Below are 20,884 nucleotides of genomic sequence, written 5' to 3'. Positions count from 1 at the left end.
AACCAGTTATTTTATTTTATCTGTTGTTTTGGATAAAGGGGTTTAAGTCATGGCAATGTTGAACAGAGTGCCATCTATGGGAGGAAAAAATATACCAACTGGTTCATGAAGCAAATTTGAAGCCTCATTATCCCATCAATACAAAAAATGGACGATTACATGAAAAATTTTACAGACTAATGGACAACGAGAGGGGCCAAAATTTTTCGTTAAGCATCCAAAAAAAATTTCACGGCCCAAAATCTTTCATTGAGCAACTTTCAAGTTTTTCAGAACTTGATAATGCGAGCGAAGGTGGTAGAAAACAAGCACATGTCGGAGTGGAGAGCATCCAGGGAGAGTGAGCATGCAAGCGGAGCAGCGGGGGTGGGCAAGATGTGAGCGCCGCCCCCCAAGGTGACTCGCTACATTGCTGAGGGCAACGAGATGGAGGCATTGAGGTTGGCCCACGTGGATGCACACAACTGCAACTGAGGGCAAAAGCTTATTTCATATGGAGCTGATTTTTAAGTTTTGACAAATATCACAAAACACACAAGTTAGAGTGATGAATAGTTTTTGTTGTTAAGGCTACAATTTAACCAGAAAACCACAATAGTGGCTTTTTAATATTACACCGATGAAATATTCTTTCAAAAATGAATTTGACGGAAAGGCTAGCAATTTCTTTTAATCAATCAATTTTTTTTCGTAGCTCTCGTCTTAAACGTATTGAAACTGATTTATTTAGTTTTCCTATCATTGAAAAATTGCCAACAGATATGAAATGATTCTTGAAAATTGCCCAATTTTAACACAAAATGGGTCAACGAGAGGATCCAATCGGATGGACAAACGCAAGATGGTCGTGACACGGCACGTGACAACAGACACGACCTCGTCCTTAATTGCCTTTTCCGCTCATTAACAGGCTGCCACGCCTCATGAAACATTAATCACGGCGAGGAGATGGCGACGCTTAATTAGGAATTATTTGCCACGCGGCGGGTTCAAATAAATAAATAAATAGCTAAATGGATCGCGATGACGCTGGCGGAATATCACAAGGGTGGCGTTCAGTTGGGAGGATGGCGGCGGAACAAAAGATGCATTAAGAAACACGTTTACAACCCCCGTATAAAAAAGTGCGCAAAATTGCAGCCGTGTCGTAAACGCACTTTACGGGTCCAAATGGACACGATGATGCAAGGCTGAGCCGCTAAAACATCCGCCTGCTACCACTTTGGCCAGCTCAGTCAAAACGTCGAAACAAATAGCAACATTTATTGCCATGTGAATGGAATGGAGACTTGTCTCCAGTATTTTTGGAGCTTTCAACCGTTGTGTATCGATCGGAATTTTTTACTCAACTGCATCAAGGACAAAAAATATTAGACAGGAGGCATTTAGTGCTTGTTACAATAAATCAGGGAAATGTCATTTTTAAACATGGTTTTAAGCAAAAAAAAATATGTAGGAAAAGGTTATTTTACCTAAATAAATTATATATACAATATAAATTTTTAAAGAAAATTAGAAATAATTTCAGGAGATTTTAAAAGAATTTCAATACATAATTCTCAAAAAAACAAATTATCTGTACTGAGAATAATAAAAATGCAGACTCACAACCTCACAGCAAAAAAACAAGAATTTGATTGCATGGTTTGTTTTGAACAAGGGGGCAGAAATCAAGGGTGGGCTGTTCAAATTCATTTCTTTCATGCAGAAAGAAAAGTCCCTTCGTCTTGCTCGGCGAACATATTTGTGCTTTCTGATCTCAGTCTGAACAGTCACTGACCTGCTCTTCAGATGCTGAATGCTGCCGAGGCATTTGAAGTGTCCGTTCACCATGATGGCCATGCGCGTGCACAGCGCTTCACACTCCTCCATACTGTTTACACGACACAAAAATGAGCTCAATGACTTCATTATTCCATTTTAATGACACTAAACGGCGTACCTGTGTGAGGTGAGAATGACAGAGCGTCCCTCCTTGACCACGCTCATGATGCAGTCCCACAAGAAGCGCCGAGCTTTAGGGTCCATCCCGGTGGTGGGCTCATCCTGCCAAAACATAAATGCCAGAATAGACACATGCAATCTAGCCTACCGTATTTTCCGGACTATAAGGCACACCTAAAAACCTAAAATTTTCTCAAAAGCGGACAGTGCGCCTTATAGTCCGGTGCGCCTTATATATGGACCAAATTCCTAAATTTAAACTGGCCCGAAGCATTGTGTCATGAAATCAATCATAAGTGGCCCGCTGAAGACTATGAATCATGAATCAAAAAGACTATGGATCATTATTTTGTGATTATAAAGTAATTGGTTGCGTCTGAAGTTGAAATAAAAAAGATAAAATGGAGAACGATTTGATTTGGATTAAAAATCTGACATGATGCATTAATGGTGCGCCTTATAGTCCGGTGCGCCTTATAAGGACAAAGTTTTAAAATGGGCCATTCATTGAAGGTGCGCCTGATAGTCCGGTGCGCCTTATAGTCCGGAAAATACGGTAGTTTCCTTAAAACAGACAAATCTAATTTTTTTTCACGGATTTATAAGACGTGGGCTCACCAAGAAGATGAGCGGAGGACAGCCTATCAAGGCGATGGCGGTGGAAAGTTTACGCTTGTTGCCTCCACTGTAGGTGCCCGCCGGCTTGGTGGCATACTTAATCAGGCCTAGTTTCTGAATGCCCCACTCAGCCACCTTTTGGGGACACACACAAGCACATGCAAACATAGCATTTGTGACAAAAACTAATTATGCATAATCATGAGGAAAGGTGACTGTCGGCCAATCAAAAGCTCTGAAATACAGGACTGTCTCAGAAAATTTGAATATTGTGATAAAGTTCTTTATTTTCTGTAATGCAATTAAAAAACAAAAATGAAATTAATAAAAGGCTTGCAATATTTCAGTTGATTTGTAATGAATCCAGAATGTATGACATTTTTGTTTTTTTTAATTGCATTACAGAAAATAAAAAACTATCACAATATTCAAATTTTCTGAAACAGTCCTGTATCCACCAATTTAAATAAGTCATTAGGTGGTGCAATACTAAGTCCCGCCTACAGGGACGCTGTCTCATACACAAAATTCATTACATAAAATTCATTTAAATAGGACTTATGGGAACATTTGTTGAAACTACAACATAAACTTAGAATCATTACATCTAGACTTAACCAACGTGATCTTTTCGTTCCACTTACTCCATGTGAACAAACAAATTGGCGGCGTTTGTTTACCATGGCGACCTCCTTTTCCGGAACCCCTCGAAGCCTGGCGTAGAACTCCAGATGCTCTCGGCCGGTCAGTAGGTCATTGATGGCATCGAACTGGGGGCAGTAGCCCATGTTCTGGTGCACGGCCCTCATTTCGGTCCTTATGCTGAGCCAGAGAGCATTTTTAACGTTAGAAATAAGGCGTATTAAGAAATCTCCTCTCCTAGACTTAGAGACTTAGACTTAGACAGAACTTTATTGTCATTTTGTCAACACTAGGTGTGTACAAAACGAAATTTCGTTGCATACGGCTTTCAGCAATGTAGAGGTATTTCGGCTGGTTAAAAAAAGTGACATTCTATATAAAAATATGAAATAAGATAATTATAAAGTACAAAGTGCAGCAGTGATAAAGTATGTGAACAGTGCAGGAGACAAAAACAGTATTTACAAGTGTGCAGAGGAATGCTACGTTTGAATGTTCAGCAGTCTGACGACAGCAGGGAAAAAACTATTGCAGAACCTGGTGGACCTGCAGCGGATGCTGCGAAACCTCTTCCCAGAGGGCAGCAGGGAGAACAGTCCATGGTGTGGGTGTGATGGGTCACTGATAATATTTCGGGCTCGGGACACGCAGCGCTGGGATGACAAGTCCTGAATGGAGGGAAGAGGAGCCCCGATGATCCTCCTGCCCCCTCGACTAAGATCAGTGACCTTTTGTTAAATTTACTAAACTAACTAAATTCTTTAATAAATATCCCTTATTCCTTCATTAATGCTTGTCTTGTAATTAATCTTTTGACATTTTCTAAACTTGATTATGATTTTCAAATTTAGTGGCTCACCTGAACCCGTTGAGGAAGGCCTCGCCACTGGAAACCGGGATGTCACCGGTCAGCATCTTAAAGGTGGTCGTCTTCCCGGCCCCGTTGATTCCCAGCAAGCCAAAGCACTGGCGGAGGAAGACATTGTATGATTCACTTATATTGTTAATGACAGCGTGAATTTAATTGCTTTATAATGTGACCGTTTGCGACCCTGAACAAACTGATGAAAAATCAACATTCAGGCCGTGCGCAAACCCTAGCTGACCTTTACACTTTTTGAAAAAAATTACAAAATAGCAGACAATGAACAGCCACCTAAATTTAAATTTCACTAAAAAACAGACACCAGTTATAGGTAGAAATGAAGAAAGAAATTTAAATAATTGTACGAAACAGAAATTTAAAGAACTTTGAAGAATTTTCAAGAAATCTTAAGGATAGAAGAATTTTGAAGAATTCTAGGTCGACGAGAGGTCTCACTTTTGAAAGCCACTTGCTTGTAGCATTGTGACAAATACACAAACATAACAATAGACTCAGAGTAAACATGGCCCACAGGGGACTATTGCAGCTTGAGTGAATCCGCAGGGTCCTAGCGTCTGCCACCGGTATAAATATTGGATTCCCGCCACTCATGAATCTCACGATCGGTCCTTGGGAACGTGTAGGAGATGGGCTAAGCTGCGCGTAAATAATGCATGGAAATGTGTAGCGGCTCGCCGTGAATCCCAATTCCGAGTTGGCATTTACACGGCGCCACTCTGTAAACAGCGGTGGCGGGAATTGATGCGTCCAATCACGGCCGCCTGTCAGCATTTGAGATTACGCGGCATGCTAGTTGAGCGGTCGCCGCTAGTGCTCGCCTTGTGTAATCAGGGCGGACGTGTCGTTGATTTCTACAAGCAGAATGTTATTCATGCAGGAGACCCTCTTCTGTCTTTGAAGGGGAACTGAACCCAGAATTAAATTTTCTAGTGCAGCAGGACCAGTCAAAACACAGTAACAGCTTAAGTGGTTGCTAGCCGCCATCAAAACCCTCGTTAATGCAAATGTGATCATGAGATGAAGCAGCATTTGGCTCACCTCTGCCGTAGGAACGCCCACGCATAGCCGGTCCACGGCGGGGATGCGCTTCCCCGGATACACCTGTAGAGAGCACAGCCGGCGAAACAATGAGGTCGCCAACGATAATAGCGTGAAAAAAATGAACAGCAGCGGGGAAGAGTGGAGGCGGGAAAACAGCGGATAGTGTTTGGAACAATTAATGGCAGCCCGGTTGGGGGTGGGGGAGAGAGGCGTCAAGGACACCTTCATCACACATTCACTTGAATAAAATTCCAAATATATTTGCGGCATGAGAGGACTCGGCTTCTATTATCCAAAATACTAGCTTAAGCGCTTTATTGGAAAACGTAGCGCAGTGTTGACGTGCCATCGCATCATCCTACAAAGAGGTTTTCCTTTTTAGTTTAAAATAACTCGCAATTTCTTGCTGTACAGAGGTCAACAGCACAAGCCAGAAAGTTTTTTTTTTGTTTTTTGGGCAAAGTTTCAATTAGTGTTGTGTCGTATCAGCAAGCTAATGCTAACAATATGTTTTTAACGGCCGATATGAATTTCACTTTGAGTTACCACTGATACATACACAGCTCTAATACAAATATGGGAGGCCTTTACAGAATTAATATTTATCAATAGAATTCATACAAGTAAAGGCCACTTCTTAAATAAAAATTTTAAATACATGTACATTTTAGTTAATATTTTTGTTTTATTTTGTTCATATATTTTTTTGAGTGGCGACCACAATTTGATAAACTCCAAGAGATGACACAGCAGTTTTCTGACTCCAAACAAACTTTCTCCAGTGCCATCTGGCAGCGCCACTCAATCCGCCTCAGACGGGGCTCTACTTTTTAACGTTAGATCTCGCATCGCTAACGTGCCATCAAAGTGCGACGTATGGCGAGGACGGCAAGCAATTAAAGAATAATCACGCCACGACTGAAGCGTAGCCGCAGCTGTCTCCATCCGAAGGCCGCTCGTTTCATCAGACAAGACAGGTGAGGTGGCGCCATGCAATTTAGTTGGGAGGTAAAAAATAAAAAAACACGACTTCAAACTAGGCCTGTGTATTTCGAGGAGACCCTGAGAAAGTCATTTATTTCTGTCCCAAATTTGTCCAAAACATTTTGTCCAAATACTACTTAATTTAAAAGCTTTCGGCTTCTCGAACTGAGAGAAAGAAAAAAACAAAAAGACCCAAGAAATTGTCCATTTTGACCTGACGAGGAAATCGGCCATTTTGGACTGAAGAAAAAAATCAGCCCTGAAAACCACATTTGGTAGACATGTCTATCAAAAATATCATTGGCCTTTAAGTATTTTTCGATGTTTTACGGGATTTTTTTTCCTCATTTTAACCACCCCCGGAGGGAACATATAATGAAACTTCATTTTCTGGAATTTTTTTAGGGGTTGTAAAAATCGTATTTTACAAACCCCTGAGATATCCTCGCCCTGAAATGGGAAAAATCCTAGCTCCATCAGCGATAGGGATGTCTATCATTCATAGAGCCACAAAAATGTCTCAAAAACCAAAAGCCAACATTGACATAAAACAAACATCACCTTAGTCAGATCGTAGAGCCTCAAAAGGTCGTTCTGGGCCTTCCCAGCGTACACCCGCTCCCGTTCACGAGTTACATCCACATCCTCTTCCTCCGTGGATAACGACTTAGCTGAAATAAACCTGGCGAAAGCAACAAAAAAAAAAAAGGTCAACTCTTTCTCGGTGGATGGAAAGCTGGTCTGGTTTTCACCTGGGTTTACAGAAGAACTTGTACTGAATGAGAAGGGTGATAGCAAACATGACAGCTCCTTGGATGGACATGGCGCACAGGTACTTTCCCACCATCTCCCAGCTTAGCGGCTCCTTGAAGCGATTCTCGCCTAATAACAGGACAAAAAAAATGGTAAGGTTCTTTGAGGTATTTGGGTGTATTGCTTGGCAACAGTTCAACATGCCACTTAGCCTTAAAAATACTTTATGAGCACTATGTGGGTCCTTTTTGGATTTTCTCACCAAAGTTACTGAAGAGGTTGGCCATAGCCTGGTTCTTCGCCATGTCAATAAGTCCTCGGCCCAGACAGAAGTGAGGGAAGATGAGGAGCACTTGTTTCACGATGTCGTTAATGAGCGTTATGTTCTGGGGGAAAAAAGGAAACACGCACAGGAATGATATATTTTTTTCTGTTTTTGGAATCGTTCTGCAACGGACAAACCTTAAAACAAAGTCATCGCAACGCAGTGGCGAGAGCTAATGTGAGATCAATAGGTGAAATTACAGCTCTTCTCTTGGCCGGTTATTCATCACGCAGATGTGAGAGATTTTTCCTCAACGATGATGAAACGCTCAACACCTCCCCTTTACGCCTATTAATCATTCACCGAAAGCTTTTCCAGGCGCAGGAGTACGGAGGCTCTTATCTGACCCACCGCCACGTTCCTTTTCCTGTTCCCGTGCCGTGCCTACATTCATAAGCGAGGGGCGGGGGGGGGTTGACGGCGGAACCAGGACCGCCTGTATTTCATTTTATTTTTTTCCTCCTTTTATGTTTTAAATATGTTCGAAATAAAGACATACCTATATACGTATATATACATACATATATATATATTTGTGTGTGTGTATGTGTGTCTGCACATATATTTATACACTTTATATAAGGACTACTGTCATGGTCTATTACAAAAAGAGCTTGAAAAGCTAATGTGTGATTGACAGACAATGCTTTGGCAAAGATTGAAGCAACTCATGGTTTGCAAATGAACAGCGGCTAAAAGATGGATGCGTGACGACCGAGGCTATCAAAGAGAATGTGGGAAACCGAGTGCCTTTGAGGATGAACTCTGTTAAGACCACCCCCTGCTGGCTTCGCACCATTGTTTGACGCTAACTAGCAATGACGCTTCGCACACGAGCGCTTGCACAAAACCAACTCACACTTCATAGCAGGTCTTTCCTTTTATACATTTATAAGTGTTATGTAAAACTATTTAGATACGCTGTGTTGCAGAGGGCTGGTGGCGCATTTTATGTACGCGATGCTGTACAATCTTTAAGCGCTATGTGGCACAATTTACAAATGCTATGCATACATTATCCGGCAGATGCTATGTGGGATATTTATAAAAGCCTCAAAGCCAATTTTTGACATTTTATGTCCGTTACGTGGCAGGTGCTATGCATTTAGCATTTGCTTTTTAGCAGATGCTATGTTGTACCTTTTATACACGCCATGCGGCATATTCAAATCATGGTATGGCATTCGGTAAAATGTCTATATATATGCTTTGCAGCACACTGCAACACATTTTATATACAGTACACCTTGCGAAACCGCACATTTCCATTCCCGATGCGTCTCATTTTCTAAACGCTATGTGGCCGATTGTCGTACTTACGCTATCATCAAAAAGCTCCATCATGAAGGTGGCCACGCTGCCGTTGATGCCGATGAAGAGGTTGACGCAGGTGAGCACCACGTAGGCGGTGCTGGGCACGCTGAACACGAACGACGCCGGGTACATCATGGGTGTGATGGACCACCTGTGGCAATCGGGCAAGCGTCACCATTACCTCATCGCCGCACGTTTTTTGATTTGCTATGCTTCATATATCACATTTTCTGACCACTATTGTTTGCATACCCGTAGAAAAGCAGCAGCAGAATCAAAGCGGGCAGGTTGGCCGCCGAGACGTACGCTTCTTGTTGAAAGCACAGGAAGATGACGATCACGATGACACAAGGGACGGCGTAGTTGCACTGCAAACACCGCAAGCTCATTGTCGTCTTGCCCGAGCGCGCGCGGCGTCAAATGCTGCGATGACGGCACCACGTACGGCGTCCCAGGCGAAATTGGACAACCAGTAGACGGTCGGGTTGACGCCACTGACGAACTGCAGGTGCTTGCTTTTGCTCACTCGCTCCTGGATGAGGAAGAGGACAAAGCTGGCGGGGATGAAGGACATGGCGAAGATGACGCAGATGGACAACACTACGTCGGTGGAACTCGAGGCCCTGAGGGGAACGGAGAGTTGAGTGACAGCTAAGGAGGCCCGCTTATCCATTTGCCACTCACAAGGCCACAAAGGAGAGTTGCTCCTTGGTAAGGTTAAGAGGGTGACTGGACGTCGAGATCCCGTAACGCCGGGCGTCCGCTCCCGTCGGCAGGCCCGCTCTCAAGATGGCGTTGTTAGCCACGTTGAGGAAGGACACCAAGCTGTGCCACGCCTGGTTGTAGAACCACACCTGCCCGGGACACAAAAAGCGACCAATCACATCTCTCTCTTTCTTTTAAATGCAAGAATCTTTCTTGTTCACACTAGAATAATAAATCAAATAATAAAATGATCACGTCTCAAGTTAAAGCAACATACACCGTTGCTATACATCCCGATTTCCATTTTGCGTCCACTCACGATTCAAAACGCGTTTAAAAAGTGGGTCAAGAATCTGTTGCGGTTCTGTGAGCCCGCGTGGTGCTCGGGGTGCAAAGCGACAGAGGAAAAAAGAGAGAGAATGGATGAAAGACAAAAGGCGGAGGGAGCGGGCGCCCCGCTGATGCCACCACACTAATTAGGAGCGTGCGGCGCTAGGAGTGTCGGCTACAAACACTCGCTGGATGGCTTTTGTCGGCACGCTCTCGCTTTTTCTCCGACTCTCAAACACAAACGTGTACACACACACACAGTTACACACTCTCTCGCACAGGCACGTAAGCAGAAAGCTACCTTCAGATAGTGTTTGGTTTCCAGCCTCTTGAGCAGCGTCTCGGCTGTATCGAGGAGCTTGTCCGTCACGTTGGCCTAATGAAGACAAGGCAAAACACGACTTAATTGGACACAGTCAGCAAACTCGGACTATAAGGAACCGGAATGCGGCGGCAGAGGAGCAGCCAGGTTAAAAATGACCTCGACTCAGTTTGGGGCCTGGCGGGACACCAGGGTCGAGGAAATGACGAGCTGGCGATTTCCGCCGCGACGCCACACTGTTCCGAGACGATGGTGCAACAGAGGCGGCCGACACATTGCATGTGTGATCTAAATGCAAATGAGCCCCCCCCCCCCTCGATGGAGCTCAAATTGATCATCAGCTTGACAGCGATGGCAGCATGGAGTGCGGAGAAAAGCACCAAAGAAAGAGTGCGGGCCCGTCTTTGCTAACATTTCTCGAAAAACAGCTTTCAAAAAGTCAGAGCCAGTTGATTAACTTCGAATAGTAAACAATTCACCCCAAAAAAGGCTTCATGCTATTTGAAGCCACTAAAGTTTACTGTGAAACTAAATATAAAATTAAAAAAAATCTGTAGCTTTGCCTTGCAAAAGTCTGTTAGCTTAATGCTAACAAACAATGCAAAATGATATTGACATGAGAGCGTTATCATTGATACTGCCAGTTTTGGAAGACACTGATATTTAAACCTGAGCAACACATGTGGACAGATAATCTGACAATTGTCCAGGCGTATATTCTTTATCGTCTACGAAAAATGACGAATAAACCATGCCGCCAATCACCCAAAAACCTGATGGGGTTTCTTACATGGGAGTAATTGAAGATATCTCTCAGGTTCTGGAACGTGGCTTTGATTCCTGCATCGTTCAGGCGGACTTGGGAGTTGACACCAACCGAGATCCCACCATACCTTATAAAAAATAAAATAATTATATAAAATAAATAAATAAATAAATAAATAAATAAATAGATAGATAAATAGATAAATAGATAAATAGATAAATAGATAAAGACAGACCTGGTTTTGCCGGACCGCTCAAAAGTCTTGACCAGGAAGTCAGTCATATTCCGTCCCGTTAAATCCAGGAGCGTGTCGGTTGTGTTCTGTATCCTCTGTAAAAAGTAAATACATAAAATGAATAAATAAAGCATCTTCATAACAGTCAATTAAGTTCGGCTACAAGGGAGAGGGGGGGATGCCGGCTTATGTCAAAGGAGCTTAATTAGATGCCCTTCTGTGAATAAATGGCTACATTGAAACCTCCAATTAGGAAGACACTCTGCGATGTGGATTCGCCACGCTGCTTGAACCCGTGTGTGTTTGGAGAGCGTTGGCACGATACTAATTAGAGCCGTGACCAACCGGTCGAGATGCGCCGGACGGAGCAGTATTGTTAAACTTTTCTGTTTCACGGGATCCAACTTTTGCTCGGCTCACAATGAAAATAGTGCACATTTTCACAATGTGGTATCACTCAATCAGGCAGATTTTCGGGACCAACTAGAATTGAATATGAATCTCCAAGAAAAAAATTCAAAGTGAATAATTTTCGTGAAACTGAGAAGGATGGCATGGGTGAAGTTCATTTAAAACAATTTCTTGCTGAATTTTTTGAAATTTAAATTGGTGACTGTTGTTGGGAAATATCTGAATTGGATTATTTATTTTTATAATATTTATTTATTATTATATTTTATTTTTTTATTTTATTTTTTATTGTTATATTATTTTATTATATTATTTTGTTTAGCTGGCGACCATGTTCTTAGATTAAAACAGAAACATTAAAAGTTATCCATAATGTTTTCTTATGGTCCATTTTTTTCACTCAAGATTTATTCAAGTACATTTTTACTTTTTTCTTGAGTCATATAATTCAACAGGACTCTAATTGACTACAGTTTTTGGCCACTCTCCCCAGCTCTTGTGTCAACTTCTAGCAGATTTTGGCATTTCGCAACAGGTTTCGGCCCCGAGCCCCAAAAAATCATGAGGGAACGCCGTAAACGCTCATCTCTGAATTCTGAATTTCCCAAACTCCTTCTGCTGCCACCTTGCTAGTAAGCAGAACAACGCCGGCTTTCATCCATCAGGAGAAGAATATGTCTCACGACGAGACAAAGAAGAAAAAGTCAACTAGCCATCTGGTTTAGCAATCAGGCGACAAAGCAACCTTGACTTATCTGTGAACAAACACGCCAACGAATGCAGCGTGCCTCTAATGATATTGGCCGAGCTCCGTGTGACGACATCTGTTGTTATAGAACAGCTTCACGCTTTGCATTCAGCTTGTGCAAACTTGCAGGTGTGTGAGGGTAATGCAAAAAAAAAAAAAAAAAAAAAGCCAACAGTAATCACATCTTCCCCAACCAGATAAGACCACGGCAGCGTATTGCCACGTCGCTCCGAGGCAAAATTCAAATGTTATCTACGCAAGGGGAAAGAAAAGTCTTTAACATTTAAACATGTTCTGCTCGGCTTTGTGGTCAAGAGTTCTTGCGCAGATAAGCTTTGTCTCCCGCGTTTGGCAAATTGCTTACGAACGACAGCAGTTTACTGAAGCGTGCAGCTTGGGTTACGTTTCCATGGCAACCGCTCACCTTCAGCGGGGCAATATTTTTGGGGCAATGTAGGAAGTCGATTCTCAATAACATTTGAAATTCTTCCGCCTTGATTCGAGCCCTGAAAAAGTCCTGCCGGCCCTCCGAGAACTTCGCGCGCACAGCGTGGCACGCCCAAGCTCAGCTCAGCAATTTGCGAACAAATTCTGCGGCTGTCTCTTCATCTACGACGGCAAAGTCAATACCTGGCAATTGATGGCGGGGCTTAGCGCCGCCTGCCATTTCCATGGAAACGATGATTTCACACCTCCTGCGGTGTCTTTGCTTTTTTCTTGCCTTCACTAGAGTTTCTCAAGGACGGCATAGTGAGGACGGGTAGGATTAAAGGAGCCAGTGAAGAAGCGGGCACACTTTGTCATGATTTATTCAACAGGGGGAAGCTTTTGGAAAAAAAAAAAAAAGTGTGTGCGGGTCAAAGGGAATTCATCTTGGCAATGTGCTTTGCTTTGTGTGGGTGGTCTCTTGTCACTGAAGTACATTCAGTCATGCCGTCATTGCTCCCCGTAATCCATTCCTCCTCATTGACCGTCTCGGGGAAAACATATAGTTGAAGACCAAAGACGAATGATGATTTATGCCCGTCAAATGAACGTACCTGCGGAGGCGGGAGCCCCCCTGCGGCGGGCGGACAGTCGGGCAGCATCATTTGGCGTTGAGGAGTGCTACACTGGCAAGAAGGGGAGGGGTTGGACATGCTCCAGTTGCCCTCTAGAAAGACGTCGGTCACCGACTGGTCCACAGATGGCGTGAGCCAATCGGAGAGGCGGGAGACACAAGGTAACCCCCTGCAGGGAAATGTCAATGACACAACATTTTCAGCAAGTATTTATTTTGGTGGCTGCAAATTTTGATATTGAGCAGCCGGAAATGTCGATTTTTTGTCATTTATGCCAATAAAGACGTACAATTAGAAATGATCCCAGTGAGGCTCGTCCAGTTTCGAATTTGACATTATGGATTCATATGACACACTGCGAGTAGGATACATGAACCAGGATAGGAGTTCATTTTGGCTTAGCGATCAATTTCCGGTTTATTGGCTCATTATTTTTTCCCTACTGCCAATGCTTGAGGCAAGAGTGGCTTTTTACTGCTGCCGCTGCCACACTCGTGTTGGATATATATATATCTCACTGATATTAAACATCAATGGGGCACTGAAAGAACACTCACGGGATTGGGTCGCCGTCCATGCAACGTGTTCCGAAGCCGGGATTGTTCACCAGGGTTTCTACCACTTCAGACACCTTAGGATTTCCTGGTGCATCGTTACTGCAAAGAACGGACATTTAATGTCATCTGGGCAAGTATCTCAGCTACAAGCCATAGTCTGGGAAAGGCATCGAGTCTTGACTTGGTGGAAAAGGATTCCAGTCTAAGGTCTCGGCACTATCAAACCTCTGAGTTCCAGAACTCCAACATTTTTTTCCCAGTTAGCACCCATGATATTTTCCTGTCCGTCCATTTTTTTCCTGCAAAACTTAGGGCTTAACTGTAAATCAGAAAAATGTATTCTGCATCTGCTTTTAAAAATGATCTGTGTCGATTCTGTTCAGGGTGTGAGATTTGCCTGGTGACCAACGGTTTCCCCAACAGAGTTTCAGATTGTCTGTGTACCCAAAGCTTTCCTTAGGGACTTTGTAGAAAAGATTGTAGCCACTGTAGCCTAGGAGCACGTCAACGAATTGACGTTAATCAATCAAAGAAATCCATCAAATGGCCATCGGTTATGATAGAAAGACTCATTATGCGTAAAACCTTTGTCCCTCGTGTTGGCTGGAGCTCACACTCTTAAGTACATACCGCAGGTCCATAAAGACCTCAGATATGGCTCTCGGCCAACAATGACCACAAGCAAGTCGGCCGTGTGGATTATTATCGTACTCATTGTCTCATTTCGAGGCATCTCCATGAAGGTCGTACGGCCATTTCCTTAGCCACCAGTGAGAGTAATCGAAGTGGTCCCGTTGTAAAAATGGATTATGTGCAGCCATCTGTTCTGCAATTAACAATGGCTGGGTTACCACAGTGTTCCGAGGTAATAAAAACCGGACTCGGGTATTGCGTATGTACACCGAAAAGGCGGAACTAATGAATCCGGGCACCGAGCGAGAGCTGAGCTATTAGAGGGAAGCTTTAGGAAAGCGCAAGGCTAACATACAGTACTAACACAGGCTAGCTGGGTTCAGAACCTCTTCCATCTTAATCACTCATCGGTGTGAGGTAAACGGGACGGTTTATGAGGCACGCCTCCGTGGAGAGACGTGGCGCGTGGAGTCGCTTTTAAGTGGGCACTTTCAAGGTCACTCGAGCGAAAAGACAATATTCGGTAATTGTGAGAGCGAAGGTCAATGAAATGTAGTTTGAAAATTACAACTATGGAAAAAGTTATTAGAACAACCGGGCCAGACGGCCATGTAGAAGACAAAAAGGGGACGGCACCACGGAACAAATTTATTAGAGCCACATGTGAGGATTTAGTTATGAACTCACCTCCAGATGGATTGGTGGGTGTTTTAGAATAGATCTATAGATCTATAGATAGATAGATGGATGGATGGATGGATGGATGGATGGATGGATGGATGGATGGATGGATGGATGGATGGATGGATGGATGGATGGATGACTAGACAGACAGATAGACAGATAGATAGATAGATAGATAGATAGATAGATAGATAGATAGATAGATAGATAGATAGATAGATAGATAGATAGATAGATAGATAGATAGATAGATAGATAGATAGATAGATGGACGGATGACTAGATAGATAGATAGATGGACGGATGACTAGATAGACAGACAGACAGACAGACAGACAGACAGATAGATAGATAGATAGATAGATAGATAGATAGATAGATAGATAGATAGATAGATAGATAGATAGATAGATAGATAGATAGATAGATAGATAGATAGATCACTAGCTAGCTAGCTAGCTTGATAACCTCTAAGCGATGAAGAAATGCATCAGAAAGACAAGATCAAGGCTTACTGTGCGGAACAAATAGGTTGCAGACACAATTGGCGAGAGATCAACATGTACAATCAACGTCTATTAATCTGACATGCATCGGTGCTGCTGTCTTGTTTAGCAACTTCTGGGCTCAGCACAACAGAACAGAATGAGCTCTCACTACGCCAGAGAGCTACAATTTTATTATACAATATGAGCCAAGGCCGCAGTTAATTGTGTTAAGGTAACATCAGGGGAAATAAAATACCTGCAGGGTTGGATAGATTATCTTTTAGATAAGAAGTTATTCTTTTAAACAAGTGATTGGCACTGAGTAATGTCGGAATCCTTTGGGGGTAGACCCTAGAGAGTCGAGAGCAATGAGTCGACAGTAATATGCTAATCCAGTCCTCCAAGGATTACGCACGCAGTGTTGGAATTGTGAACTGATGGAGATGTCAACGCAAGTCTCCCAAGGCCTTGTCACTTATTGTGAGATTGCTGATAGAGATGCCATGTAGGAACCAGCGAAGAAACAACGGTTACCTGAAGAAGGTGGTCTGAGGTAAGCCGTACATCCAGGGTTGCAGTTCCAGACTGGGATATTCGGAGAATGGCGGAACGATGAGTGAGACGATCAGGGAGAGGCACACAAAAACGGCAGGCAACACCACCTAAAATACAAAAGCAATTGTTGGAGATGTACGAGATCATAAATTTGGATAAATCAACACTGGGCTGGACGTTTTTTTTTTTTTTCAACCTCAGCATTGTTGGTGAATTGATATTAAATCTTATGAGAAAATGATTCATTACATCAGGATAGTTCATGATAAGTTTTTTATATTCTTTTTTTTGGGGTTCTTTTTGTTTCTTAAAAAAAATCCAATTCTCTCAGACATAATTCGTTTTTCCTCATTTCATTGTTGGGAGCCGGCTTATAGGTCAGATATCTTTAAAGCTTAATCACTTGTATGTTTGGGGGAGAGCCGGCGTACGCATGATTAATTGGCCTTTCGCGCAAGTTTGCAAATTTCCGCCACTGGAAATACGAAAACTCACGGTACCGCCGAGAAGCAAGATAAAGAGCGAGCGATGACTGAAAAGCTTAATGACAGACGCTCCTCTCTTTCTCTCTCTCGTTCTCTCTTGTTCTCCCTTATTCTCTTATTTGACAGTAATTGCAGGTGACAGCTGGTACTTCTCCTATTGAGAGCGCAGCGAAAAACAAAGTCATTAAGGCTTCGTAAAAGCCAAAGCACTCGCCATGAACAATGCATGAGTTTATCGGAGATTTCAAGACGTGGGCGGCCAAGCTGGACCCGGATTGGCTTTAAACACAAAAACAGATTCATTTTATGATGTGGCTCATCATCATCATCTCAAGTGTATTTCCAGGATGAATATGCAAAAATGTAATGTCTCTTCATAAAACAAAGATAACTGCTGATTTTTATGCCAAGTGAAAGAATTTAGAAGCCAGGGAGTGCCTCAGGGCTCTGTCCTAGAACCCTTGCGTTTTCGGTCTTTTAACTGAATTGCACTTTTGATGCAAATGGTGCTGTGACTACAGTATGAAATTGTGAGTGGCAAAAATCTTGACCAGTCGCCATCTTGGGAGGAATATTAATCATCGCTTTTGTATGCCAGCGGCCTGAGGGTCTCATATTGGAACAAACGTGACACAAGGAAGTTTTTTTTTTGCCATTTTGAAGCCAGTGTACCGTATTTTCCGGACTATAAGGCGCACCTAAAAACCTAAAATTTTCTCAAAAGCCAACAGTGCGCCTTATAGTCCGGTGCGCCTTATATATGGACCAAATTCCTCAATTTAAACTGGCCCGAAGCATTATGTCATGAAATCAATCATAAGTAAATGAATCATGAATCAAAAAGACTATGGATCATTATTTTGTGATTTGTTGCGTCTGAAGTTGAAATAAAAAAGATAAAATGGAGAATGATTTGATTTGGATTAAAAATCTGACATGATGCATTAATGGTGCGCCTTATAGTCCGGTGCGCCTTATATAAGGACAACGTTTTAAAATGGGCCATTCATTGAAGGTGCACCTTATAGTCCGGTGCGCCTTATAGTCCGGAAAATACGGTACCTCAGGGGTCCGTCCTAGAACCACTACTATTCATGTTTCATCCTTCTTTATATGTTACACGTGAATTAATACACAAAGTTGCACTTTTATGCATTCATTTTCACTCAACTTGTTTTTTTAATACATTGGGATGTTTACTAAAACTGCTCCTCGTACCCTATTATCATTTTAGAATTAAATCTTCACATGGCAGCTGTCAGAACTGATGACATCTGACGGCTTGCCGCACTTATTCTAATATTTTAAATAATTGCCATACCTTGGTAACCGCTCCTTGTGAAATGAATTCTGACGCTTCGGAAATGTACGCTGTTTATTGGTTCTGACTTTGGAAATTATAGAGAAGAGAAACAATACAGAGGTCCATTTATTGGGCTAATTGCAGCCTGTCATCTGTGCAATTATGGCGTGGTTGTATTTAATACGCGACTAATGAAAACACATGATTAGCATGCGACATGAAATGGAAAAAAAAGGTTTGCCTTTTGAGTGCCAATCACAGACACGAGGTGGGCGGGAGCAGTCAGCATGACTATATGAATGCATTGCCAGGGATGACATCATCGTATCGACATTTACCGATTATTTCCAGTTCAATCAAATGAATGCCCACTTAGATGACCCCATTTTCCCAACCTCTAAAATACACATCCATGGGCGTTGAACATCTCTGTCGATATATATCGCGATACTGATATTTTGTGTGTAATTGAACGGCGTCAGTTTAAGAGCTAGTCAAGTATGTGGTCTTATGAATGCTGTAGGATTTTTCCAACACAGACCGATTTTTCTGTACAACACAAGATCCTCCGAAACATCACTCTCGCGTTCCACTTTATTTCATCAATATGACAGACGGAGGCCATTACCTGGGCAATGAGTCCCTTGCGGCTCCTCCTGGCATGGTGGAAGCGCTTGATGAAGAGAGCCAGGAACTGCCTCCTGATCAGCTGCCATCCGACGATGACCGTCGAGCCCCTACCGCCGACACCGGTGTCCCTCTGTAAAACTGATGTGGACACGAATCCCCACCGGGATGTTTATCACGCCCACAATGACAAGCGTGTGGAGAGTAGTGACCTGATCAGGTAATGTATCAAACGTACCACCCGCTCCTTGTACATTATTTGCCGTGGTCATTTTTGGACTAGTTTTGTTTAAAATGACGATAAATACAACTATGTACCTGTCATAATATTTTATCATATATATTTTCTTTTACTTTAATAATTAAGGTATGTCAGACTTTTTAAAAGTATTGTACATTTTGTAATTCTGATATTTAACATTAAAATTTTAGCACAAAATCCCTATTTTATTTTTTCACTTAAAATAGATAGACAAAATATTTTAGCACACAAAATAAATGATTATGATTTCAGGGGCCATAATATGTTCTGACAAAACGAAGTCATATGCTTACAAAGGGAATTTTAAGAAAAATGAAAGAATTTAGAGGCAGGGGTGTGCCTCAGAGCTCTGTCCTAGAACCACTGCTAATTTGTTTTCAGTCTTATATACTTCATATGTGAATCAATGCACAAAGTCCTGAGCCCTTTGAGACTCTTGTTACTGTTATGGACACAAGATGATGATGATTATTATTATTATTGGAAAAAAATCTTTATGGGTGTTATTTTTGTCATGACAGTACTTCATCTTAAGATTTCGTCTATTCTCATACAAATCCAGGGAATAATATATTTTTTTTGTACCAGTGTTTTTGCCACTCTTGATCAACATAGCAATTGCTAGCATATTAGCATTTTCAACTAATCAAACATTTTTGGAGGAGCAAACTTACTTTCCACTTGACTGGCAAACATTTCCATGTCACCTGCACGGAAGCACAGAAAAGCAAAAGCATGCCAAGTGACTTAGCTGCATTATTAAATGCGTCCGCTGCTCTTTTCTTTTTTGGTTCATATTCTGAAATAGATGCAATGAGACTTGCCGCTCGCCTCCTTTTCCGTTTCGGGATGGACGGTGGCGGCCGAGATGCTATTCCTCTTTGTTGCTGTGGGAATTAAAAATAAAAGATGCTGTTTTGGCCTGACCCAATTTGGGGTTATAAATAACATTTAAAAAGTACATTAAAAAGGCAGCGCAATATTTCTGCAAATAAAAGGGACTTACTTGAAATGTCTTCTGCATCCACTCCTGTGTCTTCAGCGACTTTTAAAAAAATCTGTGGGAACAATTGTTTTGTTTCTTTTTACGTAAATTTTGTTTTAAAGTTAATCGTCTGTACTCCCGCTTGGCCGTACCTCTTCCAGAGTGGTGTCAGAGATGCCGTAGCTGGTCAAACCCAGGTCGGCCATGGCCAGGTCCAGCTCACGGAAAAGCCGGGCAAACGTTCCATCGTGGGCGCCGTCGTAGGGCAGGACGTAGGTGATTTCATAGCCGATGCGCTCCAAGAAGAGCGCCCGCGGGACGTAGCGATGCACCAGTTGACCCAGCGTTGTCAAATCTGCCCAGAAAGAAAACAGAAAAAAAAACAAAAAAAAACAATTGTATTTTTATTCCTTATCTTTCAACTCAGCATTCAAGTCCGCCCTTGTTTTAGTGTGGAATTTGTATTAATTGTTTTGATCTTTGTTATGATTAGTTTTAGGGTTAATTGTTGTTTATTTCATTTTTATTTATGTGCAGTTGCAATTGTTCTTTAAATTGCTCTAGTTGAGTATGGTTGAGTAGTGAGTAATTGGAAAAAAATGAAAATGCAGTTTTTAGGCAGACAAGTCATAATTATATTGGGATTAAATTATTATTATTATTATTATTATTATTTTAATTGAAATCATACAGAGAAAAAGACATTTTTAGGTGAAAATAAGTTGTGATCCTACAAAGATCAAGTGCTCGAGTTGTAATTCTATGTGCATAGGTAAAAAAAAAACTGATGAAGAAAAATCTGACAGGTAAACAAATCCTATTTTGACGTTTGGAGGAGTGAGCTTGATTTCATACACGATGTTAATCTCACCGGTAGGATGGACTCCTTCGTAGTTTCGGCTCTCCATGGTGGTGTGGTCGTGGGCGCTGTTTCTCCTTGAAGGACGTTCCTGCTCCTGCCAGAGACACAATTGGATTACAAACAGACAGCCTCAGCCACTTAGAATGATGAACAGCCACTCCTCGACAACTCCGGCCTCGCGCTAACTGAATAACGGCAGGCGCGTTTTCCACTTAAGGCCGCTAATTGAAGCGGAATGTGCCAAACAAGCTCGTTTTGATCCCAATTAATAGTGGCGACCGATCAAACAAGCATTCAATTGTTTGTCTTTTTTTGAGAATCTTTTTTTACAGAAAATTTGTAACTGTCTTTCTTTGAG

At 42.2% G+C, this 20,884-nt stretch overlaps 1 protein-coding gene across 2 annotated transcripts in view; it reads right to left on the bottom strand.

Annotated features, from left to right (window-relative positions):
- LOC119129147 (phospholipid-transporting ATPase ABCA1-like) overlaps positions 1 to 20,884 on the bottom strand; it is a 48,838-nt gene that overhangs the window by 1,781 nt on the left and 26,173 nt on the right. The window contains exons 24-48 of one of the 2 annotated variants that reach the window (XM_037262223.1): positions 20,536 to 20,614; positions 19,817 to 20,019; positions 19,686 to 19,737; positions 19,504 to 19,566; positions 19,354 to 19,386; positions 18,419 to 18,558; positions 15,982 to 16,109; positions 13,643 to 13,741; positions 13,065 to 13,254; positions 10,866 to 10,960; positions 10,655 to 10,757; positions 9,844 to 9,918; positions 9,192 to 9,361; positions 8,953 to 9,130; positions 8,760 to 8,875; positions 8,514 to 8,658; positions 7,131 to 7,254; positions 6,868 to 6,997; positions 6,677 to 6,797; positions 5,129 to 5,191; positions 4,064 to 4,170; positions 3,243 to 3,384; positions 2,563 to 2,697; positions 1,943 to 2,046; positions 1,781 to 1,873 (exon numbers count right to left, since the gene is read on the bottom strand). In XM_037262223.1, coding sequence (XP_037118118.1) covers positions 1,781 to 1,873; positions 1,943 to 2,046; positions 2,563 to 2,697; positions 3,243 to 3,384; positions 4,064 to 4,170; positions 5,129 to 5,191; positions 6,677 to 6,797; positions 6,868 to 6,997; positions 7,131 to 7,254; positions 8,514 to 8,658; positions 8,760 to 8,875; positions 8,953 to 9,130; positions 9,192 to 9,361; positions 9,844 to 9,918; positions 10,655 to 10,757; positions 10,866 to 10,960; positions 13,065 to 13,254; positions 13,643 to 13,741; positions 15,982 to 16,109; positions 18,419 to 18,558; positions 19,354 to 19,386; positions 19,504 to 19,566; positions 19,686 to 19,737; positions 19,817 to 20,019; positions 20,536 to 20,614 — 2,888 coding nt within the window. Of the gene's footprint in view, positions 1 to 1,780; positions 1,874 to 1,942; positions 2,047 to 2,562; positions 2,698 to 3,242; positions 3,385 to 4,063; positions 4,171 to 5,128; positions 5,192 to 6,676; positions 6,798 to 6,867; positions 6,998 to 7,130; positions 7,255 to 8,513; positions 8,659 to 8,759; positions 8,876 to 8,952; positions 9,131 to 9,191; positions 9,362 to 9,843; positions 9,919 to 10,654; positions 10,758 to 10,865; positions 10,961 to 13,064; positions 13,255 to 13,642; positions 13,742 to 15,981; positions 16,110 to 18,418; positions 18,559 to 19,353; positions 19,387 to 19,503; positions 19,567 to 19,685; positions 19,738 to 19,816; positions 20,020 to 20,535; positions 20,621 to 20,884 lie in introns of both variants that reach the window. The other variant, XM_037262222.1, reaches the window with a different exon arrangement.

Source organism: Syngnathus acus, chromosome 10, assembly GCF_901709675.1.
Source record: "Syngnathus acus chromosome 10, fSynAcu1.2, whole genome shotgun sequence".
NCBI lineage: Eukaryota > Metazoa > Chordata > Actinopteri > Syngnathiformes > Syngnathidae > Syngnathus > Syngnathus acus.
The sequence above is the reverse complement of the archived record's forward strand: the minus strand, read 5'-3'. Positions and strand labels throughout refer to the sequence as shown.